A 27277-nucleotide genomic window follows, 5' to 3' on the forward strand; every position below is an offset into this window, starting at 1 on the left:
AGGTCTCCAGAACTGAACACAGTATTCCAAATGTGGTCTCACCAGCATTCTATATAGCGGGATCATAATCTCCCTCTTCCTGCTTGTTATACCTCTAGCTATGCAGCCAAGCATCCTACTTGCTTTCCCTACTGCCTGACTGCACTGTTCACCCATTTTGAGACTGTCAGAAATCACTACGCCTAAATCCTTTTCTTTTGAAGTATTTGCTAACACAGAACTGCCAATACAATAGTCAGATTGAGGATTCCTTTTCCCCAAGTGCATTATTTTACATTTGGAAACATTAAACTGCAGTTTCCATTGCTTTGATCATTTATCTAGTAAAGCTAAATCATTTACCATATTGCCGACGCCTCCAGGAATATCAACCCTATTGCACACTTTAGAGTCATCGGCAAATAGGCAAACCTTCCCTACCAGACCTTCCCCTATGTCACTCACAAACATATTAAAAAGAATAGGACCCAGAACAGACCCTTGTGGCACACCGCTTGTAACCTGACTCTGCTCAGAATACTCGCCATTCACAACAACCCTCTGGTGTCTATGCTTCAGCCAGCTGCAAATCCATTGAACTATCCAGGGATTAAGTCCAATCTTCACTAATTTATCTATCAGCTCTTTATGTGGAACCGTATCAAAGGCTTTGCTGAAGTCCAGGTAGGCAATATCCACGGCACCACCTTCATCCAACACCTTTGTGACATAGTCAAAGAAATCAATGAGATTAGTCTGACATGATTTGCCTTCAGTAAAGCCATGCTGATTTGGGTCCAATAATTTATTGTTTTTTAGGTGCTGATTTATCCTCTTTTTCAGTAGAGTCTCCATCATTTTAACGACAACTGATGTCAAGCTAACTGGCCTGTAGTTACCAGCTTCTTCTCTACTGCCCTTCTTGTGGATAGGCACAACACTTGCCATTCTCCAATCCTCAGGAACATCTCCTGTTAACAAGGATTGGTTAAACAAATCAGTCAGGGGGGTAGCAATGACAGATCTGAGTTCTTTAAGAACTCTGGGGTGGATGCCATCTGGACCCATTGCCTTATTTATCTTTAATCGTTCAAGTTCTTCTAAGACATCGGCTTCTAAGATCACTGGAGCTGAATCCGTACAGTTGGAGGCAATGCTATATCCCTCTATAGTATTATTTTGTAAGGTGTCTTTTGAGAAAACTGAACAGAAGTAGCTATTGAAATGGTCAGCGATCTCCTTATTCCCATTAATGCATGTATTTTTCCCGGTACTAAGCTTCGTGATGCCGCAGTTTTTCTTCTTCTTATCACTAATATATCTGAAGAAGGTTTTATCCCCCTTCTTTAGAGATTTGGCAATTTCTTCCTCTTTTGAGGCTTTAGCAGCATATATTATCTGTTTCGCCTCCTTCTGTCTCATTTTATACACCTCCCTATCAGCTATACTTCCAGACTCTTTATACCTCCTATAGGCAGCCTTTTTTTCATTGACTATAGTCCTTACATCATTGCTAAACCATAGCGGTTTCTTCTTCCTTTTACCTTTAGTTATTTGTCTTACATACAGTCCAGTGGCTTTTAAGATGGCCTTTTTAAATACAGTCCACTGGGTGCTCGCTCCTGCCATTTTATCCCTCCCCTTTAATTCATTATCTAAATATTCCCCCATTGCATTAAAATTTGTTTTTCTGAAATCCAATACTTTGGTTGCATTATAGGATTGCTCACAATGAGTTTTTACATCAAACCACAAACATAGATGGTCACTGCAACCTAAATTTTCTCCCACCTTGACATCTGAAACCCAATTCCCATTCGTAAAAACTAAATCTAGAATATTCTCCCCTCTAGTTGGTGTCTTAACCAGCTGTGCCAGAGCTGCTCCTGTAAAGGCCTCTACTATATTCTTACTTTTGCATGTAAGGGCACTGGGGATATAAATAGAATAGAATAGAATAGAATTCTTCATTGGCCAAGTGTGATTGGACACACAAGGAATTTGTCTTGGTGCCTATGCTCTCAGCGTACATAAAATAAAATATACATTTGTCAAGAATCATGTGGTACGACACTTAATGATTGTCATAGGGGTCAAATAAGCAATGAAGAAGCAATATTAATAAAAATCTTAGGATATAAGAAACAAGTTACAATCATACAGTCAACATGGGAGGAAATGGGTGAAAGGAATGATGAGAAAAACTAGTAGAAGAGAAGTGCAGATTTAGTAGAAAGTCTGACAGTGTTGAGGGAATTATTTGTTTAGCAGAGTGATGGCGTTCAGGAAAAAACTGTTCTTGTGTCTAGTTATCTTGGTGTGCAATGCTCTGTAGCGACGTTTTGAGGGTAGGAGTTGAAACAGTTTGTGTCCAGGATGTGAGGGTAAATATTTTCCCCACCCTCTTTTTGACTCGTGCAGTATACAGGTCCTCAATGGAAGGCAGGTTGGCAGCAATGGTTTTTTCTGTAGTTCTGATTATCTGAAGTCTGTGTGGGTCGTGTGGAGCTGGGTCACAATTCCAATTTAAAACACACCCCTATAACGCAGCTTTTAAAAGTTGTCAGTGCATGCAGTCCTTGATTTATGGCCACAACTGAGCCATAATCAAGCGAAGAGACTCCCATTCATATTTCTTTTCCCTAACAACCCCCCCCCCCCCGCTTCCCTTCCTCCCTCTGTCAGCCTATCAAAAGAGACTCCTTCCTTCCTCACTTCCGGGGCTTCCCCGGGCTGCGCGTCCGAGGAGCGCGTGACGCCATAGGGGAGGCGACCGCCGTCGCTCTGCCGGTGACGTCACTGGGCCGGGCTTCTGGGCCGGCGTGGTGCCTTCATCTCCTCGTCTTGCTCGCTGCAGGGCGACCGGACCGGAGCCATGGTGAAGGAGCAGTTCCGCGAGACGGACGTGGCCAAGAAGATGTGAGGCCGGGAGCGGGCTGCGGGGCGGCTGTGTGTGTGTGCTTGCGTGCATGTGTTTGTGTCTTTGTGGGTGTCTGTGCATGTGTTGATGTGTGTGTGTGTTGGTTGTGCTTGTGTGAGTGTGCGTGTTTGCGTTTGTGTCTGTGTTTGTGTCTTTGTGGGTGTCTGTGCATGTGTTGACGTGTGTGTGTGTTGGTTGTGCTTGTGTGTTCTGTCTGCGTGTGTTTGTGTCTTTATGGGTGCCTGTGTTAGTCTGCTTGTGTGTGTGTGTTTGTGTCTTTATGGGTGCCTGTGTTAGTCTGCTTGTGTGTGTGTGTTTGTGTCTTTATGGGTGCATGTGTTAGTCTGCTTGTTTAAGTGTGTTTGGTGATTGTGCTTGTATGTTTTGTTTGTGTGAGTGTGTTTGTATCTGTGGGTGCATATGTTAGTTTGCTTCTGCGGGTGTGGTTGGTTGTTCTTGTATGTTTTGTTTGTGTCTTTGTGGATGCACATGTTAGTCTGCTTGTGTGGGTGTTGATGATTGTGCTTGTATGTTCTGTTTGTGTGAGTGTTTGTGTGGGTGTGTTTGTGTCTTTGCATGTATTGATGTGGGTGTTGATGATTGTGCTTGTATGTTCTGTTTGTGAGTGTTTGTGTGTGTGTGGTTTTGTTCAGGTGTGTTTGTGTCTTTGCATGTATTGATGTGTGGGTGTTGATGATTGTGCTTGTATGTTTATGTTTGTTTATGTTTATTTAGATTTGTATGCCGCCCCTCTCCGCAGACTCGGGGCGGCTCACAACAAAGTGCAAAAAATACAATTTATAACAAATCTAAATTTCTACTAAAAACATTTAAAAACCCCATTTCTAAACACACATACATACACACATACCATTCATAAATTGTATATGCCCGGGGGAGATGTCTCAGTTCCCCCATGCCTGGCGACACAGGTGGGTCTTAAGGAGCTTGTGAAAGGCAAGGAGAGTAGGGGCAGTTCTAATCTCCGGGGGGAGTTGGTTCCAGAGGGTCGGGGCCGCCACAGAGAAGGCTCTTCCCCTGGGGCCCGCCAATTGACATTGTTTAGTTGACGGGACTCGGAGAAGGCCCACTCTGTGGGACCTAATTGGTCGCTAGGATTCGTGCGGCAGCAGGCGGTCTCGGAGATATTCTGGTCCAGTGCCATGAAGGGCTTTAAAGGTCATAACCAACACTTTGAATTGTGACCGGAAGTTGATCGGCAGCCAATGCAGACTGCGGAGTGTTGGTAAAACATGGGCATACCTAGGTAGGCCCATGACTGCTCTCGCAGCTGCATTCTGCACGATCTGAAGTTTCCGAACACTTTTCAAAGGTAGCCCCATGTAGAGAGCATTACAGTAGTCGAATCTCAAGATGATGAGGGCATGAGTGACTGTGAGTAGCGAGTCCTGATCCAGATAGGGCCGCAACTGGTGCACCAGGCGAACCTGGGTAAACGCCCCCCTCGCCACAGCTGAAAGATGGTTCTCTAATGTGAGCTGTGGATCGAGGAGGACGCCCAAGTTGTTCTTTTTGTGTGGGTGTGTTTGTGTCTTTGTGGGTGCAAGTGTTAGTCTGGTTGTGCGTGTTGTTAGTTGTGTTTGTGTGTCTGTTCTGTTTGGGTGTGCTCATGCATCCATTTGTGTATCTTTGCACTTATGTGTGTTGGCATTGTTGGGTGGGTGTGTTCATGTGTTCTGTTTGTGTGTGCATATTGTGTGGGTGTGTTTGTGTATTTGTGTGTTCATGCATTTGTGGATGTGTTTGTGTGCGCGCATGTTTGTGGGTGAGCAAATAGGGGAAGATGGACCCTTGCAGGCCCCAAAGTTTCCCTTTTCAGTGAGAACTTCTCCTTGCACTTCTAAGCATGCTCCCCTTTAGAGATTTTACCCCACCTGAGCCGAAAACGCCCCAAACATCACCAGATACACACAGTTGTGCTCTAGGCAGGTGTGATGCAAGTTCAGAAATGCTCAGGTTCAGACAAAGATATTCCTACAACAGGTTGCTTAGTGGCTAAAGTTACAAATGGCACTGAAAAAAGTGACCAAAGGCCATTTTTTACATCCACAACCATTGTGGCATCCCTGTGGCTGTGGCCGTGTGATCGAAATTCAGGAGCTTAGCAACTGACCTTTTCAGTGTCCCGGAGTCATGTGATTCCCACTTTTGTGACTTTCTCAGTTCATGGGGAAGCCAAATTCACTTAACAACCCCCCCCCCCCCCGCTACTAACTTAACAATTGCAGGGATTCACTTAACTGGGACATGAAAGGTTATGAAGTGGACAAGGCCATTGGAGCTGTGAGTTCCGCCACCTGTTTACTGGATTCGTGTCCCTTTTGGCTGGTCTCAGCCAGCAGGGAGGTGACACGGAGCTGGGTCCAGGAGATTGTCAACGCTTCTTTGGGGAGGGGGTCCCTTCCAACTCCGTACAAGGAGGCACTTGTGCGCCCCCTCCTCAAGAAGCCTTCCCTGGACCCAGCCGTACTTAATAACTATTGTCCAGTCTCCAACCTTCCCTTTATGGGGAAAGTTGTTGAGAAGGTGGTGGTGCTCCAGCTCCAGTGGTCCTTGGAAGAAGCCGATTATCTAGGCCCTCAGCAGTCGGGTTTCAGGCCCGGTTACAGCATGGAAACTGCTTTGGTCGCGTTGATGGATGATCTCTGGTGGGCCCGGGACAGGGGTTTATCCTCTGTCTTGGTGCTTCTTTACCTCTCAGAGGCTTTTGATACCATCGACCATGGTATCCTTCTGCACCGGCTGGAGGGATTGGGAGTGGAAGGCACTGTTCTTCAATGGTTCTCCTCCTACCTCTCCAGTCGGTCGCAGTCGGTGTTAGTGGGGGGTCAGAGGTCGACCTCTAGGTCTCTCCCTTGCGGGGTGCCCCACCCTACCACAGGTGGCCTCACTTATCTCCTGTAATAATCCTTTCTGTTCTAGAAGCCACATCTGCTTTGGGATGAAGTCTCCTGAAGAAATGAGGCAACAGGCTCACCTCCAGGTGGTTAGTAAAAATTTATACAGCCAAGACAACCACTCTCCTCTTCAGTATGGCGTATTGGACCATCGCATGGTAAGACTTCTGGGTGATTAGTCTGATTCATTCATTCATTCTTTCCTTCCTTCCTTCCTTCCTTCCTTTTTTCTTTCTTTCTTTCTTCCCTTCATGGCATCGGACCAGAATACCTCCGGGATCGCCTTCTGCCGCACGAATCCCAGCGACCGGTTAGGTCCCACAGAGTTGGCCTTCTCCAGGTTCCGTCGATGAAACAATGTCGTCTGGCGGGACCCAGGGGAAGAGCCTTCTCTGTGGCGGCCCCGACCCTCTGGAATCAACTCCCCCCGGAGATCAGGACTGCTCCCACCCTCCTTGCCTTTCACAAATTCCTTAAAACCCACCTTTGCTGTCATGCATGGGGAAATTGATTCTCCTGGGCCGTTCTGTTTTTTGTATAGTTTGTCTGGGATGTATGACTGTTTTTTATATTAGGGGTTTTAACTGTTTTTTTAATCGTTGGATTTGTACTGTGTTTTGCTGTTGTGAGCTGCTCTGAGTCTCCGGAGGGGGCGGCATACAAATATAACAAATCTAATCTTCCTTTTTTCCTTCCTTCCTTCCTTCCTTCCTTCCTTCCTTCCTTCCTTCCTTCCTTCCTTCCTTCCTTCCTCTCTCACCCTTCCTTCCTTCCTCTCTCACCCTTCCTTCCTTCCTTCCTTCCTTCCGACCTCCCTCCCTCTCTCCCTTACAAATACAATAAGAAGTCAAATATACAGTCTAAAAATATAAAACCCTAATTAAAACCCTAATTGATTGCCTTTATTTAATATCCTATTATGATTTATGTCGATTGCCTATTTAGTATCCTATGACTATCACTGTGTTATATCTTATAGATTTATGACGAATGTATTTTATGATTATTCTCTTGATTTGTCACTTGTTGCTCGTATGTACATACAGAACTTCTGTATTGGAAACAAATGCCTGGTGTGTCCAATCATACTTGGTCAATAAGGAATCTATTCTATTCCCTTCCCATTTCCGGGATTATCACCTTCTTTAAGACATCCTTCAATTTGGATTTCTGTAAGATTTTGTGAATCTGGTAATTGACCCTCCTGGAGTTAAATGAAATGTTTCATTTTCCTCCACTCAAGTTTTCAAGAGAATTGTTTAAGTGTTAGTTGGAAATAACTTTTTTGTGCTGTAAATGACTTGAAGTGTTCTTGAGCAGTGTTTCCCAACCTTGGCAACTTGAAGATATTTGGACTTCAACTGCCAGAATTCCCCAGCCAGCAAATGCTGGCTGGGGAATTCTGGGAGTTGAAGTCCAAATATCTTCAAGTTGCCAAGGTTGGGAAGCACTGTTCTAGAAGTATTGGGAAAATATTTGGGGTACTTTTTTTTTTTTTTAGATATGTCCACTTCAGACCATAAATGGTTGTTATTTCTGTTTCTGAAATTTAGTGATTAAATATGTTGGCTTATCTCGGTTAGCTAAGCTATGAAACCTTCGACAACACCAAGCAGAGAATTTTAACAGAGCGTGGATGTGTGATAAAGCCAAGACACAGACTTAGTTAAATAAGTATTATTTACATATAAACAAAATATAAACAATCCAGAATAAGCATGAAGCAAATACAGAATAATACGCACTGAGCAATTACAAGATTAGCACAAAGCAAAATACAATATAGATAAAAGCACAAAGCTTATACAAGCACGAAGCTTAAACACAACTTCCCCCCCCCTCCCCCCCGTCACAGGTAAAAGGAAAGGAAAGGAAATGACCGAACAAAATACAGTAGAACCCCGACTTACGAGACTAATTGGTTCCGGAAGGAGGCTCGTAAGTCGGAACGCTCGTATGACGAAACATTGTTTCCCATAGGAAACAATGTAAAGTCAATTAATCCGTGCAACAACAAAAAAAAACCGCTGCCGCCGAACGCGGGAGTTAGCGTTTGGCTTCAGGAGACAGCTGCGAAGTGGCGCGGGTGTTTTAAAACGTCGCAGCCGGCCTGGGGGGCTCGGGGGCTTCCCCCCGAGCCCCCCAGGCCGGCTGCGACGTTTTAAAACATGCGCGCCGCTTCGCAGCTGTCTCCTGAAGCCGAACGCGGAAGTTAGCGTTCGGCTTCAGGAGACAGCTGCGAAGCGGCACGCGTGTTTTAAAAGGTTGCAGCCGGCCTGGGGGGCTTGCCAGCACCCCAGCGAGCCCCCCAGGCCGGCTGCAACCTTTTAAAACACGCGGGATACGAGCGCCAAGGAGCTGTCTCCTGAAGCCGAACGCTCGTATCCCGAATGTGAGCTCGGGAGGCGAACAAAAATGTCGCTCCCCTCCCAGCTCTTATCTCGAGTAGCTCGTAAGTAGAGCTGGTCGTATGTCGAGGTTCCACTGTAATGAGCTTTTATAGCTTCAATGAGGAAGTGATGAAACAGCCTTGAATACAGTAGTCCCTCGCTATACTGCGCTTCACCTACTGCGGCTTCACTTCATTGCGGGTTTCTGAGGAAGTCGATCGGCAGATTTAAACAGCCCGCCGAACTCGATCGGCAGGTTTAAAAAAAAAAAAAAATCTAAAATTGTAAATACTGTATTTAAATACTGTATCTAAAATAAATACTGTGTGGGAAGGGTTTATAAACACTTAAAACAATGAAAACTTACCAAACAATTACAATATAAATACTTAAATAAGTACTATCAGTCTATAAATTCCCCATCGCGGATTTCACCTATCGCGGCCAGGTCTGGAACGTAACACCAGCAATAGGTGAGGGATTACTGTATTAACTCTTCAAGTACAAGAGCCGGGGTGGCGCAGCAGGTAGAGTGCTGTACTGCAGGCCACTGAAGCTGACTTGTAGATCTGAAAGTCAGCGGTTCAAATCTCAGTACCGGCCCAAGGTTGACTCAGCCTTCCATCCTTCCGAGGTGGGTAAAATGAGGACCCGGATTGTGGGGGCAATAGGCTGGCTCTGTTTTTTAAAAAAAGTGCTATTGCTAACCTGTTGTAAGCCGCCCTGAGTCTAAGGAGAAGGGCAGCATAAAAATTGAATGAATGAATGAATGAATGAATGAATGAATGAATGAATGAATAAATAAATAACTCTTTGACTGCACATTAACTCTTTAAATACAAGTTTGGTACAGTTTACAATATGCAGTTTACAATGGCAATCCCTAACAACCATGTACCCTGTACTAAAAAAATTGGGGGGGAAAGTCTGATTCATCTAATAGTACCTTGACCAATGTTCATCTTCATCCATTCTTGTTATTCTTTTCTCCAAGGGCACAAGTGAAAAGGATCGTCCCTGCAAAACCTGTGGGAAAAATCTAGCAGAGTGTTTGGGGCACTATGGCTACATTGACTTGGAGTTACCTTGTTTCCACGTGGGATACTTCAAAGCTGTGATCGGCATTCTCCAGGTGAGGTCGAGTCAAAGACTGTAGCCGAAGCGTCTTTCATTAGAACTGCGGCCTTGCGTTTAGTTTGGAAAAAGGTGTGTCATATAGTGCAGGAATGCAAACATGTATATGGCTCATTAAAACAGCTGCATCCCTTTCTGCAATTGCACAGTTAGGGCAGAAACTACTTTCTAGAACCCTGCACGTCTGATAAGTGATTCAGTAACTTTAATGAGGGGTGTTTAGGATTCATTTACACTCTGAACTATGACCTAGCTGTAATATATGGTTTCAACGAGAGGAGAAATGCTCCTTCTATGAAAAATGATGCAGAAATGTGATACTATATCTGTCCATCCCTCCATCTTCTTGTCTGTCAATTTGTCTGTCTGACAGATTGCCCATCCTTACCTCCATCCATCCACCCATCCTTTCTTCCTTCTTCTGTCTGTCTGTCTGTCTGTCTATCGATCAATCTATCTAATCTCTCTCTCTCTCTTTCTCTCTCTCTCTTTCTCTATCTATCTATCTATCTATCTATCTATCTATCTATCTAATCAATCTATCTAATCTCTCTATCAATCTATCTATCTAATCAATCTATTTAATCTCTCTCTCTCTCTCTGTCTATCTAATCAATCTATCTAATCTCTCTTTCTCTCTTTCTCTATCTATCTATCTATCTATCTATCTATCTAATCAATCTATATATCTAATATCTCTCTCTCTCTCTATCTATCTATCTATCTATCTAATCTCTCTCTCTCTACTCTCTCTCTCTATCTAATCTATCTATCTATATAATCTATCAATATATCTATATAATCTGATCTATCTATCTATCTATCTATCTATCTATCTATCTATCTATCTATCTATCTATCTACACATACATATACACTGCTAAAAAAGTAAAAGGAACACTTAAACAACACAATATAACTCCAAGTCAATCAAACCTCTGAAATCAAACTGTCCACATAGGAAGCAACACTGATTGACAATCAATTTCACATTTTGGCAGCACACTCAACTTTGTACAGAACAAAGTATTCAATGAGAATATTTCATTCATTCAGATCTAGGATTTGTTACTGGAGTGTTACATAGAAACATAGAAGACTGACGGCAGAAAAAGACCTCCTGGTCCATCTAGTCTGCCCTTATACTATTTCCTGTATTTTATCTTAGGATGGATCTATGTTTATCCCAGGCATGTTTAAACTCAGTTACTGTGGATTTACCAACCACGTCTGCTGGAAGTTTGTTCCAAGCATCTATGACTCTTTCAGTAAAATGATATTTTCTCACGTTGCTTCTGACCTTTCCCCCAACTAACTTCAGATTGTGTCCCCTTGTTCTTGTGTTCACTTTCCTATTAAAAACACTTCCCTCCTGAACCTTATTTAACCCTTTAACATATTTAAATGTTTCGATCATGTCCCCCCTTTTCCTTCTGTCCTCCAGACTCTACAGATTGAGTTCATTGAGTCTTTCCTGATACGTTTTATGCTTAAGACCTTCCACCAGTGTTCCCTTTATTTTTTTGAGCAGTGTATATGTGTGTGTGTGTATTTGTCATCCTGTCCTGTGAAAAAATAAATAAAAGGAGGGGCAGAACTGTTTAGCTGTTGAATGGAAGTCTGTCATGGAATGTATTAAATTTTGTTGTCTTTATGTTTAAGAGTAGTATAGGTGTCCAGAGTAGGTTGGAAATGAGCAGGCATAAAAAAATCAAATATCAAGTAAGAAGGCAAAAACCCTACCTTAGAAGAATGGCCAATAAACACCTTCACTTGCCAACAAAATTGTCTAGCTTTATGAAATGACGTGGAATCTAGTCCAATTCAAATATGACTAATGTGTACCTTTATAAACCATTTAAATTATCTGGAACAAGGTTTGCTTCTCTCCTAGCCCTAATGTTTCTTTTGTATGTCAGATCTTCAATCTTTGGAAGAGAAATATTGATATTAATTAGTGTTCTGTCGGGCTCTCTGGTAGAATCCTCCCAAAAATTCACAGGTACCAATTTCAGACACACAGACGTTTGAAAATTCAAAACAATGTTCTTTATAATGAAGATTCACTTAAACCAAGCCCTCTTTTTGTATAGCAAAGAGCACTCGTCTCCAAACAAACTGGTAATTTGTACAAGTCCCTTATCAGTTCTGTGATACTTAGCTTGCAGCTGTGAGGCCATTCACAGTCCTTCTTCTTTCACAAAGTGAAACACACTTTGCCCTGGTTTAGTTTCAAAGCGAGGAAAAAGCAGCACACAAAAGGTCAAAGTCAGTAAAGCAGGCACGAAACACAACAATCAGATAATCCTCCACAATGGCCAAACCCACAGGCTGCTATTTATAGCAGCCTCACTAATGACCACAGCCCCACCCAACCACAGGTGGCCTCATTTTCTTTGATAATAATCTCTCAGTTGTTGTTGCATCGCTCTCCGCATGCGTGGCTGTATCATTAACTCTTGTTCCGAATCCAAGGAGGAGAGAGATAATTGATCTCCTTCTGAGCTGTCTGCCACACTCTCCTCCTCCTGTCTTCTTGGTCAGAGGAGCCTTCATCAGCAGATTCCACCAGGGGCAAAACAGGCCTGCAGTATGTGGATGTCTCCCCCACATCCACAGTCCTTGGGGCAGGAGCTGGGCCAGAGCTAACCACAACAAATTAGTATATTTGTTGCAGGCAAACTTATACTTCCAGATTTGCTGATGTATATTCACTTTGCTGGGTTGTGTGGGGAGGGGACAGTTAAAATTAGAGGAACTTTATGTATTTAAAGGCATGTAAATGTAATTAATTAATTATATTTATGACTATATTTATATGCGTTTATTTGCACTCACTTCAAATAAAACATGCATGTGAGCAGATCCCTTCTGTTATATGTTGTACCAAGCTTACATTTTCTGCACTATGTCTGTGAAATTTTACATTAGGTAAAATTATTTTGCAAATTGTTAACGTTCACTAAAATTAATTAAATCTTCGGGAGGGCTGGAGTCTTCTCCAAATATTTGTAGGTATTTAGAAATAATGGGTTTTTTTTTTAAGAGCTTTTGCTATTTCCTGAGAAAACAAATGGCGTGGACCTTTTTGTATGTGTGTGCCGCCCCGAGTCAGGGTCCAAAGACGGGCTACAAGAATGGCGGAAGGTCTTAAGCAAAAAACTGACCAGGAAAGACTTCATGAACTCCAACTGTATCGTCTGGAGGACAGAAGGGAAAGGGGGGGACATGATCGAAACATTTAAATATGTGAAAGGGTTAAATAAGGTTCAGGAGGGAAGTGTTTTTAACAGGAAAGTGAACACAAGAACAAGGGGACACAATCTGAAGTGAGTTGGGGCAAAGATCAAAAGCAACATGAGAAAATATTATTTTACTGAAAGAGTAGTAGATCCTTGGAACAAACTTCCAGCAGACATGGTAGATAAATCCACAGTAACTGAATTTAAACATGCCTGGGATAAACATATATCCATCCTAAGATAAAATACAGGAAATAGTATAAGGGCAGACTAGATGGACCATGAGGTCTTTTTCTGCCCTCAGACTTCTATGTTTCTATGAGTCTTCGGAGAGGGGCGGCATACAAATCTAATAAATAATAATAATAATAATAGTAATAATAATAAATAATAATAATCAAGGGCAGTTGGTTAGTTGTTTTGGGGGGGTTTTTGCTTTCAGAAAGTTGAATTTAAATATTTTTCTCCTCCTTCTTCTTTAGATGATTTGCAAGACTTGTTGCCGTATCTTACTAACCACTGAAGAACAGAAACAGTTTTTGGATTATCTGAAGCGACCAGGGTTGACCTATCTCCAGAAAAGAGGCCTGAAGAAAAAGATCTCCGAAAAATGCAGGAAGAAGAATACTTGCCCCCATTGTGGTGCTTTCAACGGTAGGCTTGATTCTCAACCCCCGTTGGAATTTACGATGAGTTCAGTAGATAGAGTAGCAATAGCTCTTAGACTTATACAGTGGAACCTCGACATACGAGCAGCTCTACTTACGAGCTACTCGAGATAAGAGCTGGGAGGGGAGCGACATTTTTGTTCGCCTCCCGAGCTCACATTCGGGATACGAGCGCCAAGGAGCTGTCTCCTGAAGCCGAAAGCTAACTTCCGCGTTCGGCTTCAGGAGACAGCTCCTTGGCGCTCGTATCCCGTGTGTTTTAAAAGGTTGCAGCCGGCCTGGGGGGCTCGGGGGGGTGCTGGCAAGCCCCCCAGGCCGGCTGCCCCATTTTAAAACACGCGCGCCGCTTCGCAGCTGTCTCTGAACGCTAACTTCCGCGTTCGGCGGCAGCGGGATTTTTTGTTGTTGCACGGATTAATTGACTTTACATTGTTTCCTATGGGAAACAATGTTTCGTCATACGAGCGTTCCGACTTACGAGCCTCCTTCCGGAACCAATTAGTCTCGTAAGTCGGGGTTCTACTGTATGCCGCTTCTTAATGCTTTACAACCTTCTCTAAGGGGTTTACAGTCAACCTCTTTCCCCCCCAACAATCTAGGTTCTCATTTTACCCCCCTTGGAAGGATGGAAGGCTGAGTCCATAGCAATAGCACTTATATACCCTTCACAATGCTTTACAGCCTTCTCTGAGCATTTTGGTTTTTTTTTATTATTATTATTATTATTATTATTATTATTATTATTATTATTATTATTATTATTTATTAGATTTGTATGCCGCCCCTCTCCGCAGACTCGGGGCGGCTCACAACAATGATAAAAACAATATTGACAAATCTAATAATTAAAATATAAGATAACAATTGTACATTTAAAAATCTAAAAGCAAGGAACCCCAATATAAAAAACATACATACAGTCATATCATGCACTAGAACTACATAGGCAGGGGGAGATGTCTCAGTTCCCCCACGCTTGACGACAGAGGTGGGTTTTAAGGAGTTTACGAAAGGCAAGGAGGGTGGGGGCAATTCTAATCTCCGGGGGGAGTTGGTTCCAGAGGGCCGGGGCCGCCACAGAGAAGGCTCTTTCCTTGGGCCCCGCCAAACGACATTGTTTTGTTGACGGGACCCGGAGAAGACCCACTCTGTGGGACCTAACCGGTGGCTGGGATTCGTGCGGCACAAGGTGGTCCCGGAGATATTCTGGTCCGATGCCATGAAGGGCTTTATAGGTGATAACCAAGACTTTGAATTGTGACCAGAAACTGATCGGCAACCAATGCAGACTGCGGAGTGTTGGTGTAACATAGGCATTTTTGGGAAAGCCCATGATTGCTCTCGCAGCTGCATTCTGCACGATCTGAAGTTTCCGAACACTTTTCAAAGGTAGCCCCATGTAGAGAGCGTTACGGTATTTACAAGAGTCAGCCTCTTGCCCCCAACAATCTAGGTTCTCATTTTACCCACCTCGGAAGGATGGAAGGGTGAGTCAACCTTGAGCTGGTGGTGAGATTTGAACTGCTGAAGCGCTGTGAGAGACACATTAAAAGAAATCAGCAGAATAATACACAGAGCATTTAATGAAGGGGAAACATTTGCAAAAGGACTTAGCCTGGGCTCAGGAGACCTAAGATAAGGACCATAAGTATCTGAATACAGGGTTTAAATACATTTCTTGCATTGCAGGCAAACAACTTTCTCTCCCCTCCCTACTCAATGGACAGTCCATATTATGTAACATTTCCCAACATGGAAATCTCTTGATACTTTTCTCATAACCGTTGCAATGTCAGCTTGACTTAGAAGCAATGTTAAGTGCTTTGTTATTTCCTTTATATTTTGTACATATTGTATTGTATTGTATTTATTAGATTTGTATGCCGCCCCTCTCCAAAGACTTGGGGTGGCTAACAACAATATAAAAAGACAATGTAAACAAATCTAATATTAAAAACAATCTAAAAAACCCCAATTTAAAGAACCACTCATACATATAAGCATACCATATAAGATAAGACATATAGATGTCTTATCCTGACTTACAAATGTCCTAATGATTATACAGTGGTACCTCAAGATACGAACCCCTCGTCTTACGAACAACTCGTGATACGAACCCGGGGTTCAGAAAAATTTTGCCTCTTCTTACGAACTTTTTTAGAGTTACGAACTGGCGTTCGGAGACTGCTGGGAAGCCGCGCGGCTGTTTTAAAAGGTGACAGCCGGGCGGCGGGGCTTCCCAGAAGCCTCCCGAACGCCGGTTCGTAACTCGAACAAAGTTCGTAAGAAGAGGCAAAATTTTGCTGAACCCCAGGTTCGGTTCGGGAGGTTGCTGGGAAGCCCCCCAGGCCGGCTGCGACCTTTTAAAACAGCCGCGCCGCTTCGCAGCTGTCTCCCGAAGCCGAACGCGGAAGTTCGGCTTTAGCGTTCGGCTTCAGGAGACAGCTGGGAAGCGGCGCGGCTGTTTTAAAAGGTTGCAGCCGGCCTGGGGGGCTTGCCAGCACCCCCCCGAACCCCGAACCCGGGTTCGGGGGGGGCTGGGAAGCCCCCCAGGCCGGCTGTCACCTTTTAAAACAGCCGCGCGGCTTCCCAGCAGTCGCCGAAAGCCGTTTTTTTGCGGGGGGGTTTTTGGTTGCACGGATTAATTGACTTTACATTGTTTCCTATGGGAAACAATGTTTTGTCTTACGAACCTTTCGTCTTACGAACCTCCTCCTTGCACCGATTAAGTTCGTATCATGAGGTATTACTGTACAATATAATATACTGCTCAAAAAAATAAAGGGAACACTCAAATAACACATCCTAGATCTGAATGAATGAAATATTCTCATTGAATATTTCATTTGCACAATTGTTCCATTTGCACAACAGCCTGTGAAATTGACTGTCAATCCGTGTTGCTTCCTAAGTGGACAGTTTGATTTCACAGAAGTTTGATTTACTTGGAGTTATATTCCATTGTTTAAGTGTCCCCTTTATTTTTATTTTTTGAGCTGTGTATATCATGAAATATTGTTGCAACCTTTCTCACTTATTACAGGAATATTTTTTATCATTTCTCTCATGCTGGCAGATTCTAGCCCCCTGGTCGATAAATGTTATGTATGGTTGTTGTCTGAATGGGTATGATTGATTTTTAATATAATTGGGGATTTTAGATTAGTTTACTTAGTTTTAATTAGTTGGATTTAACCTATTGTATACTATTGTTTCTTTTTAAATGTTGTAAGCAGCCCCAAGTCCTCGGAGAGTGGTGGCGTATAAATCCAATAACTAACTAACTAACTAACTAACTAACTAACTAACTAACTAACTAACTAACTATTGCATTGGTTGCCGATCAGTTTCCGGTCACAATTCAAAGTGTTGGTTATGACCTATAAAGCCCTTCATGGCACCGGACCAGATTATCTCAGGGACCGCCTTCTGCTGCACGAATCCCAGCGACCAGTTAGGTCCCACAGAGTGGGTCTTCTCTGGGTCCCGTCAACCAAACAATGCCACTTGATGGGACCCAGGGGAAGAGTCTTCTCTGTGGCGGCCCCAGCCCTCTGGAACCAACTCCCCCAGAAATTAGAATTGCCCCCACCCTCCTTGCCTTTCGTAAGCTACTCTTTCCCCCTAGGCCTTTACAATTTTATGCATGGTATGTCTGTATGTATGTTTGGTTTTTATATTAATTGGTTTTTAATCGTTTTTATTATTGGATTATTATTATATGCTGTCTTATTATTGCTGTTAGCCGCCCCGAGTCTCCGGAGAGGGGCGGCATAAAAATCCAATAACTATCTATCTATCTATCTATCTATCTATCTATCTATCTATCTATCTATCTATCCATCCATCCATCCATCCATCCATCCCCATCCATCCATCCATCCATCCATCCATCCATCCATCCATCCATCCATCCAACCAACCAACCAACCAACCAACCAACCAACCAACCAACCGATCAGATTGGCTCTCTAATCACAGTAACGGTCACCTCGAATATTAGCATCCCCCACCAAAACCAACTGGGTCTAAACATGCTCGTTCTTCACGTTTTGGAAATTGTAACATCTGCCCCATCATTACACTTTTTGGGTGGGATCCTCGGGGCAAAAGACTCTATTCGTTGCCTTTTTTGTGCTAAGCCGCAAAACTCAGTTAAAGAGCGGATTAATATATAACCCCGGCTTGGAACCTTGTAGGTACCGTAAAGAAGTGCGGCTTGCTGAAGATCATCCATGAGAAGTACAAGACCACCAAAAAGATTGTGGACCCTCTAGTGTCTAATTTCATCCAGTCCTTCGACACTGCAATAGAACATAACAAAGAGATTGAATCTTTACTGGGGAAAGCCCAGGTGAGTTTAAAAAAAACATATGAAACCATAGATTGACTCAATTCGCTCTTTTTTAAACAAACAATAAGACTGATTTCTGTTGGAGTGGAACTTTAAGACTTGTGGACTTCAACTCCCAGAATTTTCCATCCATCTATGCGAGTTGGCCACAGTGAATTGGTCATGGGGAGTTGGCTACGGTGAATTGGTCATGGGGAGTTGGCCATGGTGAATTGGTCATGGGGAGTTGGCCACGGTGAATTGGTCATGGGGAGTTGGCCACGGTGAATTGGTCATGGGGAGTTGGCCACGGTGAATTGGTCATGGGGAGTTGGCCATGGTGAATTGGTCATGGTCAGTTGGCCATGATGAATTGGTCATGATGAGTTGGCCACGGTGGATTGTTCATGGCGAGTTGGCCATGATGAATTGGTCATGGTGAGTTGGCCACGGTGGATTGTTCATGGTCAGTTGGCCACGGTGAATTGGTCATGGCGAGTTGGCCACGATGAATTGGTCATGGTGAGTTGGCCATGGTGAATTGGTCATGGTCAGTTGGCCATGATGAATTGGTCATGATGAGTTGGCCACGGTGGATTGTTCATGGCGAGTTGGCCACGATGAATTGGTCATTGTGAGTTGGCCACAGTGAATTGGTCATGGCGAGTTGGCCACGGTGAATTGGCCATGGGGAGTTGGCCTTGGTGAATTGATCATGGCCAGTTCGCCACGATGAATTGTTCATGGCGAGTTGTCGCCTATATAAGGTGATTTGGTAAAAACATGACTCTAAAGTTTGATTCTTCCAGGAGAACTTGAACCCCCTAATGGTCTTGAACATCTTGAAGAGGATCCCTGCAGAAGACATCCCTCTCCTTCTGATGAACCCTGAATCGGGGAAGCCTTCTGACCTGATCCTGACCCGCCTCTTGGTTCCACCGCTCTGCATTCGTCCTTCTGTGATCAGCGACTTGAAGTCGGGCACCAACGAGGATGACCTGACAATGAAGTTGACGGAAATCATTTTCCTTAACGATGTGATCAAAAAGGTAGATTCTCCTTTTCCTTCTTGCATCCACAGAGGGAGGGAGGGATTGAGCGAATAAAGTGATTTTCTTCCATTGATTTCAATGGGTCTGAATTTGGACCCAGCCCTTGTTCTGTCGGGCTCTCTGGCAGAATCCTCCCAAAAATTCACAGGTACAAATTTCAGACACACACACGTTTGAAAATTCAAAACAATGTTCTTTATAATGAAAATTCCCTTAAACCAAGCCCTCTTTTGTTATAGCAAAGAGCACTCGTCTCCAAACAAACTGGTCATTTGTACAAGTCCCTTATCAGTTCTGTGATACTTAGCTTGCAGCTGTGAGGCAATTCACAGTCCTTCTTCTTTCACAAAGTGAAACACACTTTGCTCTGGTTCAGTTTCAAAGCGGGGAAAAATCAGCACACAAAAGGTCAAAGTCAGTAAATCAGTCAGGAAACACAACGATCAGATAATCCTCCACAATGGCCAAACCCACAGGCTGCTCTTTATAGCAGCCTCACTAATGACCACAGCCCCACCCAACCACAGGTGGCCTCATTTTCTCTGATAATAATCTCTCAGTTGTTGCTGCCTATGCATCGCTCTCTTCATGCGTGGCTGTATCATTAACTCTTGTTCTGAATCCAAGGAGGAGCTAGAGAATTGATCTCCTTCTGAGCTGTCTGCCCCACTCTCCTCCTCCCTGTCACTCATGTCTTCTTGGTCAGAGGAGCCTTCATCATCAGATTCCACTGGGGGCAAAACAGGCCTGCAGCATGTGGATGTCTCCCCCATATCCACAGTCCTTGGGGCAGGAGCTGGGCCAGAGCTAACCAAAACAACCCTGAACCATGTCAGACATATCTGAAAGCACCATGTTTGAAATGAGCAGACTTTAGATTAACAAGCCACAATTAATCTCAGCTCCCTTTTTTACAACATCGCTTAATTTGAAGTAGAGCAGGATGGAACTTAGCATTGGCTGGACGGGTGCCCTTCCTAATGCCTATGCGGAGTTAGCAGCAGATATATTTTTTCTGTGCACCCTAGGAGCAAGAAGTGTCTGCCGCTAGCTAGGATTGAACTCTCAACCTTCCGAGTGAGAGGTGAGACTCTTCACCACTGGGCCACCACGCCACTCGATGGCTGCACAGTGATATTGAGCAATAAAATACGTTCTCAAAGAGCTGCGGTGGCCCAGTGGTTAGAATGCAGTATTGCAGGTTAACTCACTGCCCACAGCCTGGAGTTCAATCCTGATCGGTTCAAGGTTGACTCAGCCTTCCATCCTTCCGAGGTGGGTCAAATGAAAACCCAGATTGTTGGGGGCAAGAGGCTGATTTAGTAAGCTGCTTAGAGAGGGCTGTAAAAGATAATGTACATTTTTGTGTGCCTGTGTGTGATGTGTATTTACACATGGCATATATACATAGAATTAAAGAGTATGTTTTGGATGCTCAGTAATAGTAAATAGATAGGGAAATTGTCTCTCTTTGAGGCCAGGAGAAGCCAGGCACCCTAACTCTAACTCTTGATGTAAGTGACATCAAGTTGGCCAACTTTAAGCCAGTCTCATGACCTTTAAGCCGGTCACATGATTGTCAAGCCACTCCCACCTGGTCACATGGCCAGCAAACCACACCCACAAAATAAGCCACACCCATAGGGCGGTAGTAAAAAAAAAATTGCAGCCCTTCACTGGTTACAACCAGGAGTGGGCTACTGCCCAGATGAGGGGCAACATAGTGGGGTAGCGTAAATGGAGCACCGAATTTGATTCCAGAGGGCCGGGGCTGCCACAGAGAAGGCTCTTCTCCTGGGGTCCGCCAAACAACATTGTTTGGTCGACAGGACCCGGAGAAGGCCAACTCTGTGGGACCTTATTGGTCGCTGGGATTCGTGCGGTAGCAGGCGGTTCCGGAGGTACTCTGGTCCAATGCCATGCAAGGCTTTAAAGGTCATAACCAACACTTTGAATTGTGACCGGAAACTGATCGGCAGCCAATGCAGACTGCGGAGTGTTGCAGAAACTTGGGCGAATCTAGGAAGCCCCACGATGGCTCTCGCGGCCGTTTAAATTTTTGCAGCCTGTCACAGTGTTACAGCAATAGTTTTTAATCTGTGTTTGTTTGTTTATTCATTTATTTTGACTTTTTTGGTTGGCTTCTCAGCATAGAATATCTGGAGCCAAAACTCAGATGATAATGGAAGATTGGGATTTCCTGCAGCTACAATGCGCCCTGTATATTAACAGTGAACTTTCCGGCATTCCGCTCAACATGGCGCCCAAGAAATGGACCAGGGGCTTTGTTCAAAGGCTCAAGGGAAAGCAAGGTTGGTGCGCCCCGTTTTACTCGCCTCCATCACTGTGTGGCATTCCGCCACCTTTAGAAAATTAATTGGTATCTAGAGTCTCATTGTCACCCTGATAGTTATGTTCACGTAGTCCTCGACTTAACGATGGTTGATATAACGGTCAGAGTTACGACGGCACTGGAAAAAGTTACTTATGACCGATTTTCACACCTACGACTGTTGCGGCATCACCACCACCACCCCATGATCATGTGATCAAAACTCAGATGGTTGGCAATCGGCTCATACTTATGATGGTTGCAAAATTCCCCGGAGGTCACGTGATCCCCTCTTGCGACCTTCTAACAAGGGTTAGGTCCCACAGAGTGGGCCTTCTCCGGGTCCCGTCAACAAAACAATGTCGTTTGGCGGGGCCCAGGGGAAAAGCCTTCTTCATGACGGCCCCGGCCCTCTGGAACCAACTCCCCCGGGAGATTAGAATTGCCCCCACCCTCCTTGCCTTTCTTAAGCTCCTTAAAACCCACCTCTGCCGTCAGGCATGGAGGAATTGAGATACTCTTTTCCCCTAGGCCTTTACAATTTATGCATGTGATGTTTGTTTGTAGGGATGTTTGGTTTTACAATAAGGGTTTTTTAGTTGTTTTAGTATTGGATTTACATGCTGTTTTTTATTACTGTTGTTAGCCGCCCCGAGTCTACAGAGAGAGGCGGCATACAAATCATAGAAACATAGAAGACCGACCGCAGAAAAAGACCTCATGGTGCATCTCGTCTGCCCTTATACTATTTCCTGTATTTTATCTTACAATGGATATATGTTTATCCCAGGCATGTTTAAATTCAGTGACTGTGGATTTATTTACCACGTCTGCTGGAAGTTTGTTCCAAGGATCTACTACTCTTTCAGTAAAATAATATTTTCCCATGTTGCTTTTGATCTTTCCCCCAACTAACTTCAGATTGTGTCCCCTTGTTCTTGTGTTCACTTTCCTATTAAAAACACTTCCCTCCTGGACCTTATTTAACCCTTTCACATATTTAAATGTTTAAATTTAAATTTAAATCCAATAAATAAATAAATAAAATAAACAAAAACCTGTAAAATAGGAAACTCAGGGAATTATCAGGGAAATTGGCGGTTCGGGAAATATCAGGGAATTATCAGGGAATTCGTGAAAAAAGCAGAATAAATCAAGGGGGGGGAACAAACGGTATTAAAATGTTTAAAAGTCAGGGGAAAATCATATTTTAAAAAACAGATCATGCTGTCTGGCAGAGTCAAGCAAAAATGAGCATAACTGTGGCAGCTACCGATATTTCTCCACGGCTTAGCCCTTTGGTATGATGTCATCTACGACTGCACCTTAACTAGATTGCAAATTACAGGGAAATGTCAGGGAAATATCAGGGAATTTCAAAATTCTTTCTGGGCCCACTGTTCTAGACATCAGAATCAAAGGGGATGCTAACTGACCGTGATCCCAATTTAACCATTGCCGTGATTTGCTTAACAACCGTGGCAAGAAAGGTCATAAATTGCAGCAAAGTGCAGTTAACAAATGCCTTAACTTGGCAATATAAATTGGGCTCAATTGTGGTTGTTAAGTCATGGACTATCTAAATATCATTTACCTTCTGGACTGAAAAGGATAAGGGTTCTGTTTCAGTACAACCGTAACTGTTTTTGACTCCGGTAGTGTTTGTCTTCAGAGATTCAAAGATGTCCAAGGGTGAAAACTCTCCTTTTTCTCAGTGCCAGGACTTATTATCAAATGAGAGGGATCTTGGAGTTCTAGTGGACAACCATTTAAATAGGAGCCAGCTGTGTGCAGCAGCTGCCAAAAAAGCCAACACAGTTCTAGGCTGCGTCAACAGAGGGATGGAATCAAGATCCCGTGAAGGGTTAATACCACTTTATATAAGGCCTTGGTAAGGCCACACTTGGAATAACGCATTCAGTTTTGGTCGCCACGATGCAAAAAGGATGTTGAGACTCTAGAAAGGATACAGAGAAGAGCAACAAAGATGATAGGGAGACTGGAGGGTAAAATATATAACAAACAATTTATGGAATTGGGTACAACTGAAATTAGGTTTTATTTCACTATGTTCACCTTATTTTTCCTCTTCCCTTTTTTTGTTTCTGTTTTGCTTAGGTCGCTTTAGAGGAAACCTGTCTGGAAAGCGAGTCGATTTCTCAGGTAGAACAGTGATCTCTCCCGACCCTAACCTGAGAATTGATGAAGTGGCTGTACCTGTTCACGTGGCAAAGATACTCACCTTTCCGGAGAAGGTAGCAAAGACAAGTTCTCTTATTCTCTGTGGTGTGGCCCTTTAGTAGAGAAGCTCTCTCCAATATGCCCTCAATTAATGATTTCACACTTGGTTTGAATCGAATTGAATTGAGTCTTAGGCTGTATTCATGGAGGGATAGAATTAAGAGCACATGAATTGGGTTTTTTTTAAAAAATTGCTATTGAAACAAAAACGTATAAAAGAAAAGAAAACATATGAAAACAAAAACATTAAAAAATAATACAATAACACCACTATACATTACAAACTTACAGAAAGCAGTTACATAACCAGCCATTATTTTCATATTTTACATGTGCAGAAAAGAGCAGCAAAGATGATTAGGGGACTGGAGGCTAAAACATAAATAACAGTTGCTGGAATTGGGTATGTCTAGTTCGATGAAAAGAAGGATTATGGGTAAGATTGATTGATGGATTGATTGATTGATTGATTTCTATGCTGCCCCTCTCCGAAGAATTGGGGCGACTTATAACATTTAAGAAAAACAGTAGATTATAATAAAATCAATCCAATTAATTAAAATTACAAAGCAATCTAAAATCCTTAATTAAATTAAAAAATCAATCACACTCATTTGTACGACAATCATACAATCATTCGTTGGCCAGGGGCCAAGATCTAATCGGCACAAGCGACATAATGAGTCTTAAGACTCTTACGAAAAGCGAGGAGGATGGGGGCAGTACGAATCTCCGGGGGGAGCTGATTCCAGAAGGCCGGGCCCCCCACAGAGAAGGCTCTTCCCCTAGGTCCCGCCAAGCGACCTTGTCTAGTTGACAGGACCTGGAGAAGGCCGACTGTAACTGGAAAAGGTGGGGAGAAGCCTCCCTGGGGCCTCTCTAGGAATCTCCAGGCAGGAAACAGGGCTGGAAAAGGTGGGGAGAAGCCTCCGTGGGGCCTCTCTAGGAATCTCCAGGGAAGAAACAGGGCTGGAAAAGGCAGGGAGAAGCCTCCCTGGGGCCTCTCTAGGACCTCTGTGGGACCTAACCAGTCACTGGGATTCATGCAGCAGAAGGCGGTCCCCTAAGTCAGTGTTTTTCAACCAGTGTGCCGCGGCACACTAGTGTGCCGCGAGACATGGTCAGGTGTGCCGCGAAGCTCAGAGAGAAAAAGAAAGGAAGAGAGAGAGAAAGAAAAAGAGAAAGAAAGCAAGAGAGAGAAAGAGCGAGCGAGCAAGAAAGAGAACAAGAGAGAGAGAAAGAAAGCAAGAGAGAGAGAAAGAGAACAAAAAAAAGAAAGAAAGAGAGCGAGAGCGAGAGAGAAAGCAAGCAAAAGAGAGAGAAAGAGAGAGAGAAAGACATAGAGGGAGGCAGGGAGGGAGAGAGAAAGAGAGCAAAAAAGAGAGGAAGGAAGAGAAATAAAGAGGGATGGAGAGAGAGAGAAAGAAAGAGGAAGGGAGAGAAAGAGGGAGGGAGAGAGAAATGGAGCAAAAGGGAGGAAGAGAGAATTTTTTGTCCAAACTTTTTTTTAGCCACCCCCACCCACCCCCCGCTCAATGTGCCCCAGGGTTTCCTAAATGTAAAAAATGTGCCGCGGCTCAAAAAAGGTTGAAAATCACTGCCCTAAGTAATCCCATGTGGGGTTTTATAGGTCATTATAGTATGGTAGCAATGTTCCAATATCTTAAGGGGCTGCCACAAAGAAGGGGGGGATGCTGCGACAACCAATTCTCCAAAGCACCAAGAAGGCAGGGCAAGAAGCAACGGATGGAAGCTCGTCAAAGGAAGGACTAATCTATAACTACAAAAAATCTTCTGACAGTGACAATCATCAGTGGAATGGCTTTCCTCCAGAAGTTGTGGATATTTCAACACTGGAGTTTTCAAGAAGAGATTGGGTAGCCATTTGTCTGAGATGATATAAGTAGGGGGGTTGGGCTGGAAGACAATCCAAAGTTCCTTCCAACTCTGTTAACCTGCAACCCAACAAGACTAAGGTACAGTGAGGCCTCTACCTAAGAACGCCTCTACTTACAAACTTTTCTAGATAAGAACCGGGGGTTCAAGATTTTTTTGCCTCTTCTCAAGAACCATTTTCCACTTACAAACCTGAGCCTCCGAAACTGTAACTGGAAAAGGTGGGGAGAAGCCTCCATGGGGCCTCTCTAGCAATCTCCTGGGAGGAAACAAGGCCGGAAAAGACAGGGAGAAGCCTCCGTGGGGCCTCTCTAGGAATCTCCTGGGAGGAAATAAGGCTGGAAAAGGTGGGGAGAAGCCTCCGTGGGGCCTCTCTAGGAATCTCCAGGTAGGAAACAGGGCCGGAAAAGGCGGGGAGAAGCCTCCGTGGGGCCTCTCTAGGAATCTCCAGGTAGGAAACAGGGCCGGAAAAGGCGGGGAGAAGTCTCTGTGGGGCCTCTCTAGGAATCTCCAGGGAGGAAACCGGGCCTCCACCCTCCCCGTGGTTTCCCCAATCGCATGCATTATTCGCTTTTACATTGATCCCTATGGGAAAAATTGCTTCTTCTTACAAACCCTTTCTACTTTGGTCACGGAACAAATTAAGTCCATAAGTAGAGGTACCACTGTAAATTGGAATTGTATTATTTGGAATAATCCAGGTAGTCCTTGTTCAGGTGTGTTGGTGGTAGTGTTGGAGATGATGACGTTGATAGGTTAACCTCAACATCTTTACCCATATTTGACATAATGCTGACATGTTTTATTTGTACCAGCTCTTGGGACATCGTCCACATATCCAGTTCTGTAGGTCACCGTAAAGGTTTGCTTTTTCCCTTCTACACTGGACCTTTAAAGGTGCATTTCCTTTCTCTCTCCTGCAGGTGAACAAAGCCAACATCGCCTTCATGAGAAAACTTGTACGAAATGGCCCCGAAGTTCATCCCGGCGCCAACTTCATCCAGCAGAGACACACACAAATGAAACGGTACGGTCTTTGGTCAAAAGGTGGCATTTTTATTATTGTTGTGAGCCACCCCGAGTCTGCGGAGAGGGGCGGCATACAAATCTAATAAATTATTATTATTATTATTATTATTATTATTATTATTATTATTATTATTATTATTATCATCAGGAAGGACGTTTTGGCATGTGATTTTGTGAACTACAGTTAGATTAATTCGGAGGCGCCGTAGTTACATCAAGCAGCTTCTAAAACCCAATTAGAGAGTACAGTGTTCCCTCGCTTTTCGCGGGGGATGCGTTCCGAGACCGCCCGCAAAAGTTGAATTTCCGCGAATAATAATAATAATAATAATAATTTATTAGATTTGTATGCCGCCCCTCTCCGAAGACTCGGGGCGGCTCACAACAACGATAAAAAACAATATTATGCTGGCACAAATCTAATATTAAAAAAAACCTAAAAACCCTACCATAATTAAAAACCAAACAGCACATACATACCAAACATAAATTATAATAAGCCTGGGGGAAAGGTGTCTCAGATCCCCCATGCCTGGCGGTATAGGTGGGTCTTAAGTAGTTTATGGAAGACAAGGAGGGTGGGAGCAGTTCTAATCTCCGGGGGGAGTTGATTCCAGAGGGCCGGGGCCGCCACAGAGAAGGCTCTTCCCATGGGGCCCGCCAGATGACATTGTTTAGTCGACGGGACCTGGAGAAGGCCAACTCTGTGGGACCTTATCGGCCGCTGGGATTCGTGCGGTAGCAGGCGGTTCCGGAGATATTCTGGTCCAATGCCATGTAGGGCGAAGTAGAGATGCGGAAGTAAATACACTATTTTTGGCTATGAACAGTATCCCAAGCCTTCCCTTAACACTTTAAACCCCTAAATTGCAATTTTCCATTCCCTTAGCAACCATTCACCATGTTTATTTATTAAAGTTTATTAAAAAAATATTTATTAAAGGCCGACGAAAGTTTGGCGATGACATATGACGTCATCGGGTGGGAAAAACTGTGGTATAGGGAAAAAAACCCGCAAAGTATTTTTTAATTAATATTTTTGAAAAACCGTGGTATAGACTTTCCGCGCACGAAAATCGAGGGAACACTACTTCAAAATATTTAAGTGCAAGACGGAATCAAATTCTGTCTTTCCTTCCT

General features: G+C 43.8%; 1 protein-coding gene across 1 annotated transcript in view; it reads left to right on the top strand.

Moving 5' to 3' along the window:
- The first annotated feature begins 2742 nt into the window (after positions 1 to 2742).
- Positions 2743 to 27277, top strand: part of POLR3A (RNA polymerase III subunit A) — an 89121-nt gene continuing 64586 nt past the window's right edge. Inside the window, exons 1-9 of the mRNA XM_070751995.1 lie at positions 2743 to 2898; positions 5843 to 5975; positions 9202 to 9339; positions 13066 to 13237; positions 17454 to 17608; positions 18397 to 18636; positions 20789 to 20951; positions 23090 to 23226; positions 26032 to 26135. Of these exons, the coding sequence (XP_070608096.1) occupies positions 2855 to 2898; positions 5843 to 5975; positions 9202 to 9339; positions 13066 to 13237; positions 17454 to 17608; positions 18397 to 18636; positions 20789 to 20951; positions 23090 to 23226; positions 26032 to 26135 (1286 nt within the window). The 5' untranslated portion in view covers positions 2743 to 2854. The remainder of the gene's footprint in view (positions 2899 to 5842; positions 5976 to 9201; positions 9340 to 13065; positions 13238 to 17453; positions 17609 to 18396; positions 18637 to 20788; positions 20952 to 23089; positions 23227 to 26031; positions 26136 to 27277) is intronic.

The sequence above is a fragment of the Erythrolamprus reginae genome, chromosome 5, assembly GCF_031021105.1.
Source record: "Erythrolamprus reginae isolate rEryReg1 chromosome 5, rEryReg1.hap1, whole genome shotgun sequence".
Lineage (NCBI taxonomy): Eukaryota > Metazoa > Chordata > Lepidosauria > Squamata > Dipsadidae > Erythrolamprus > Erythrolamprus reginae.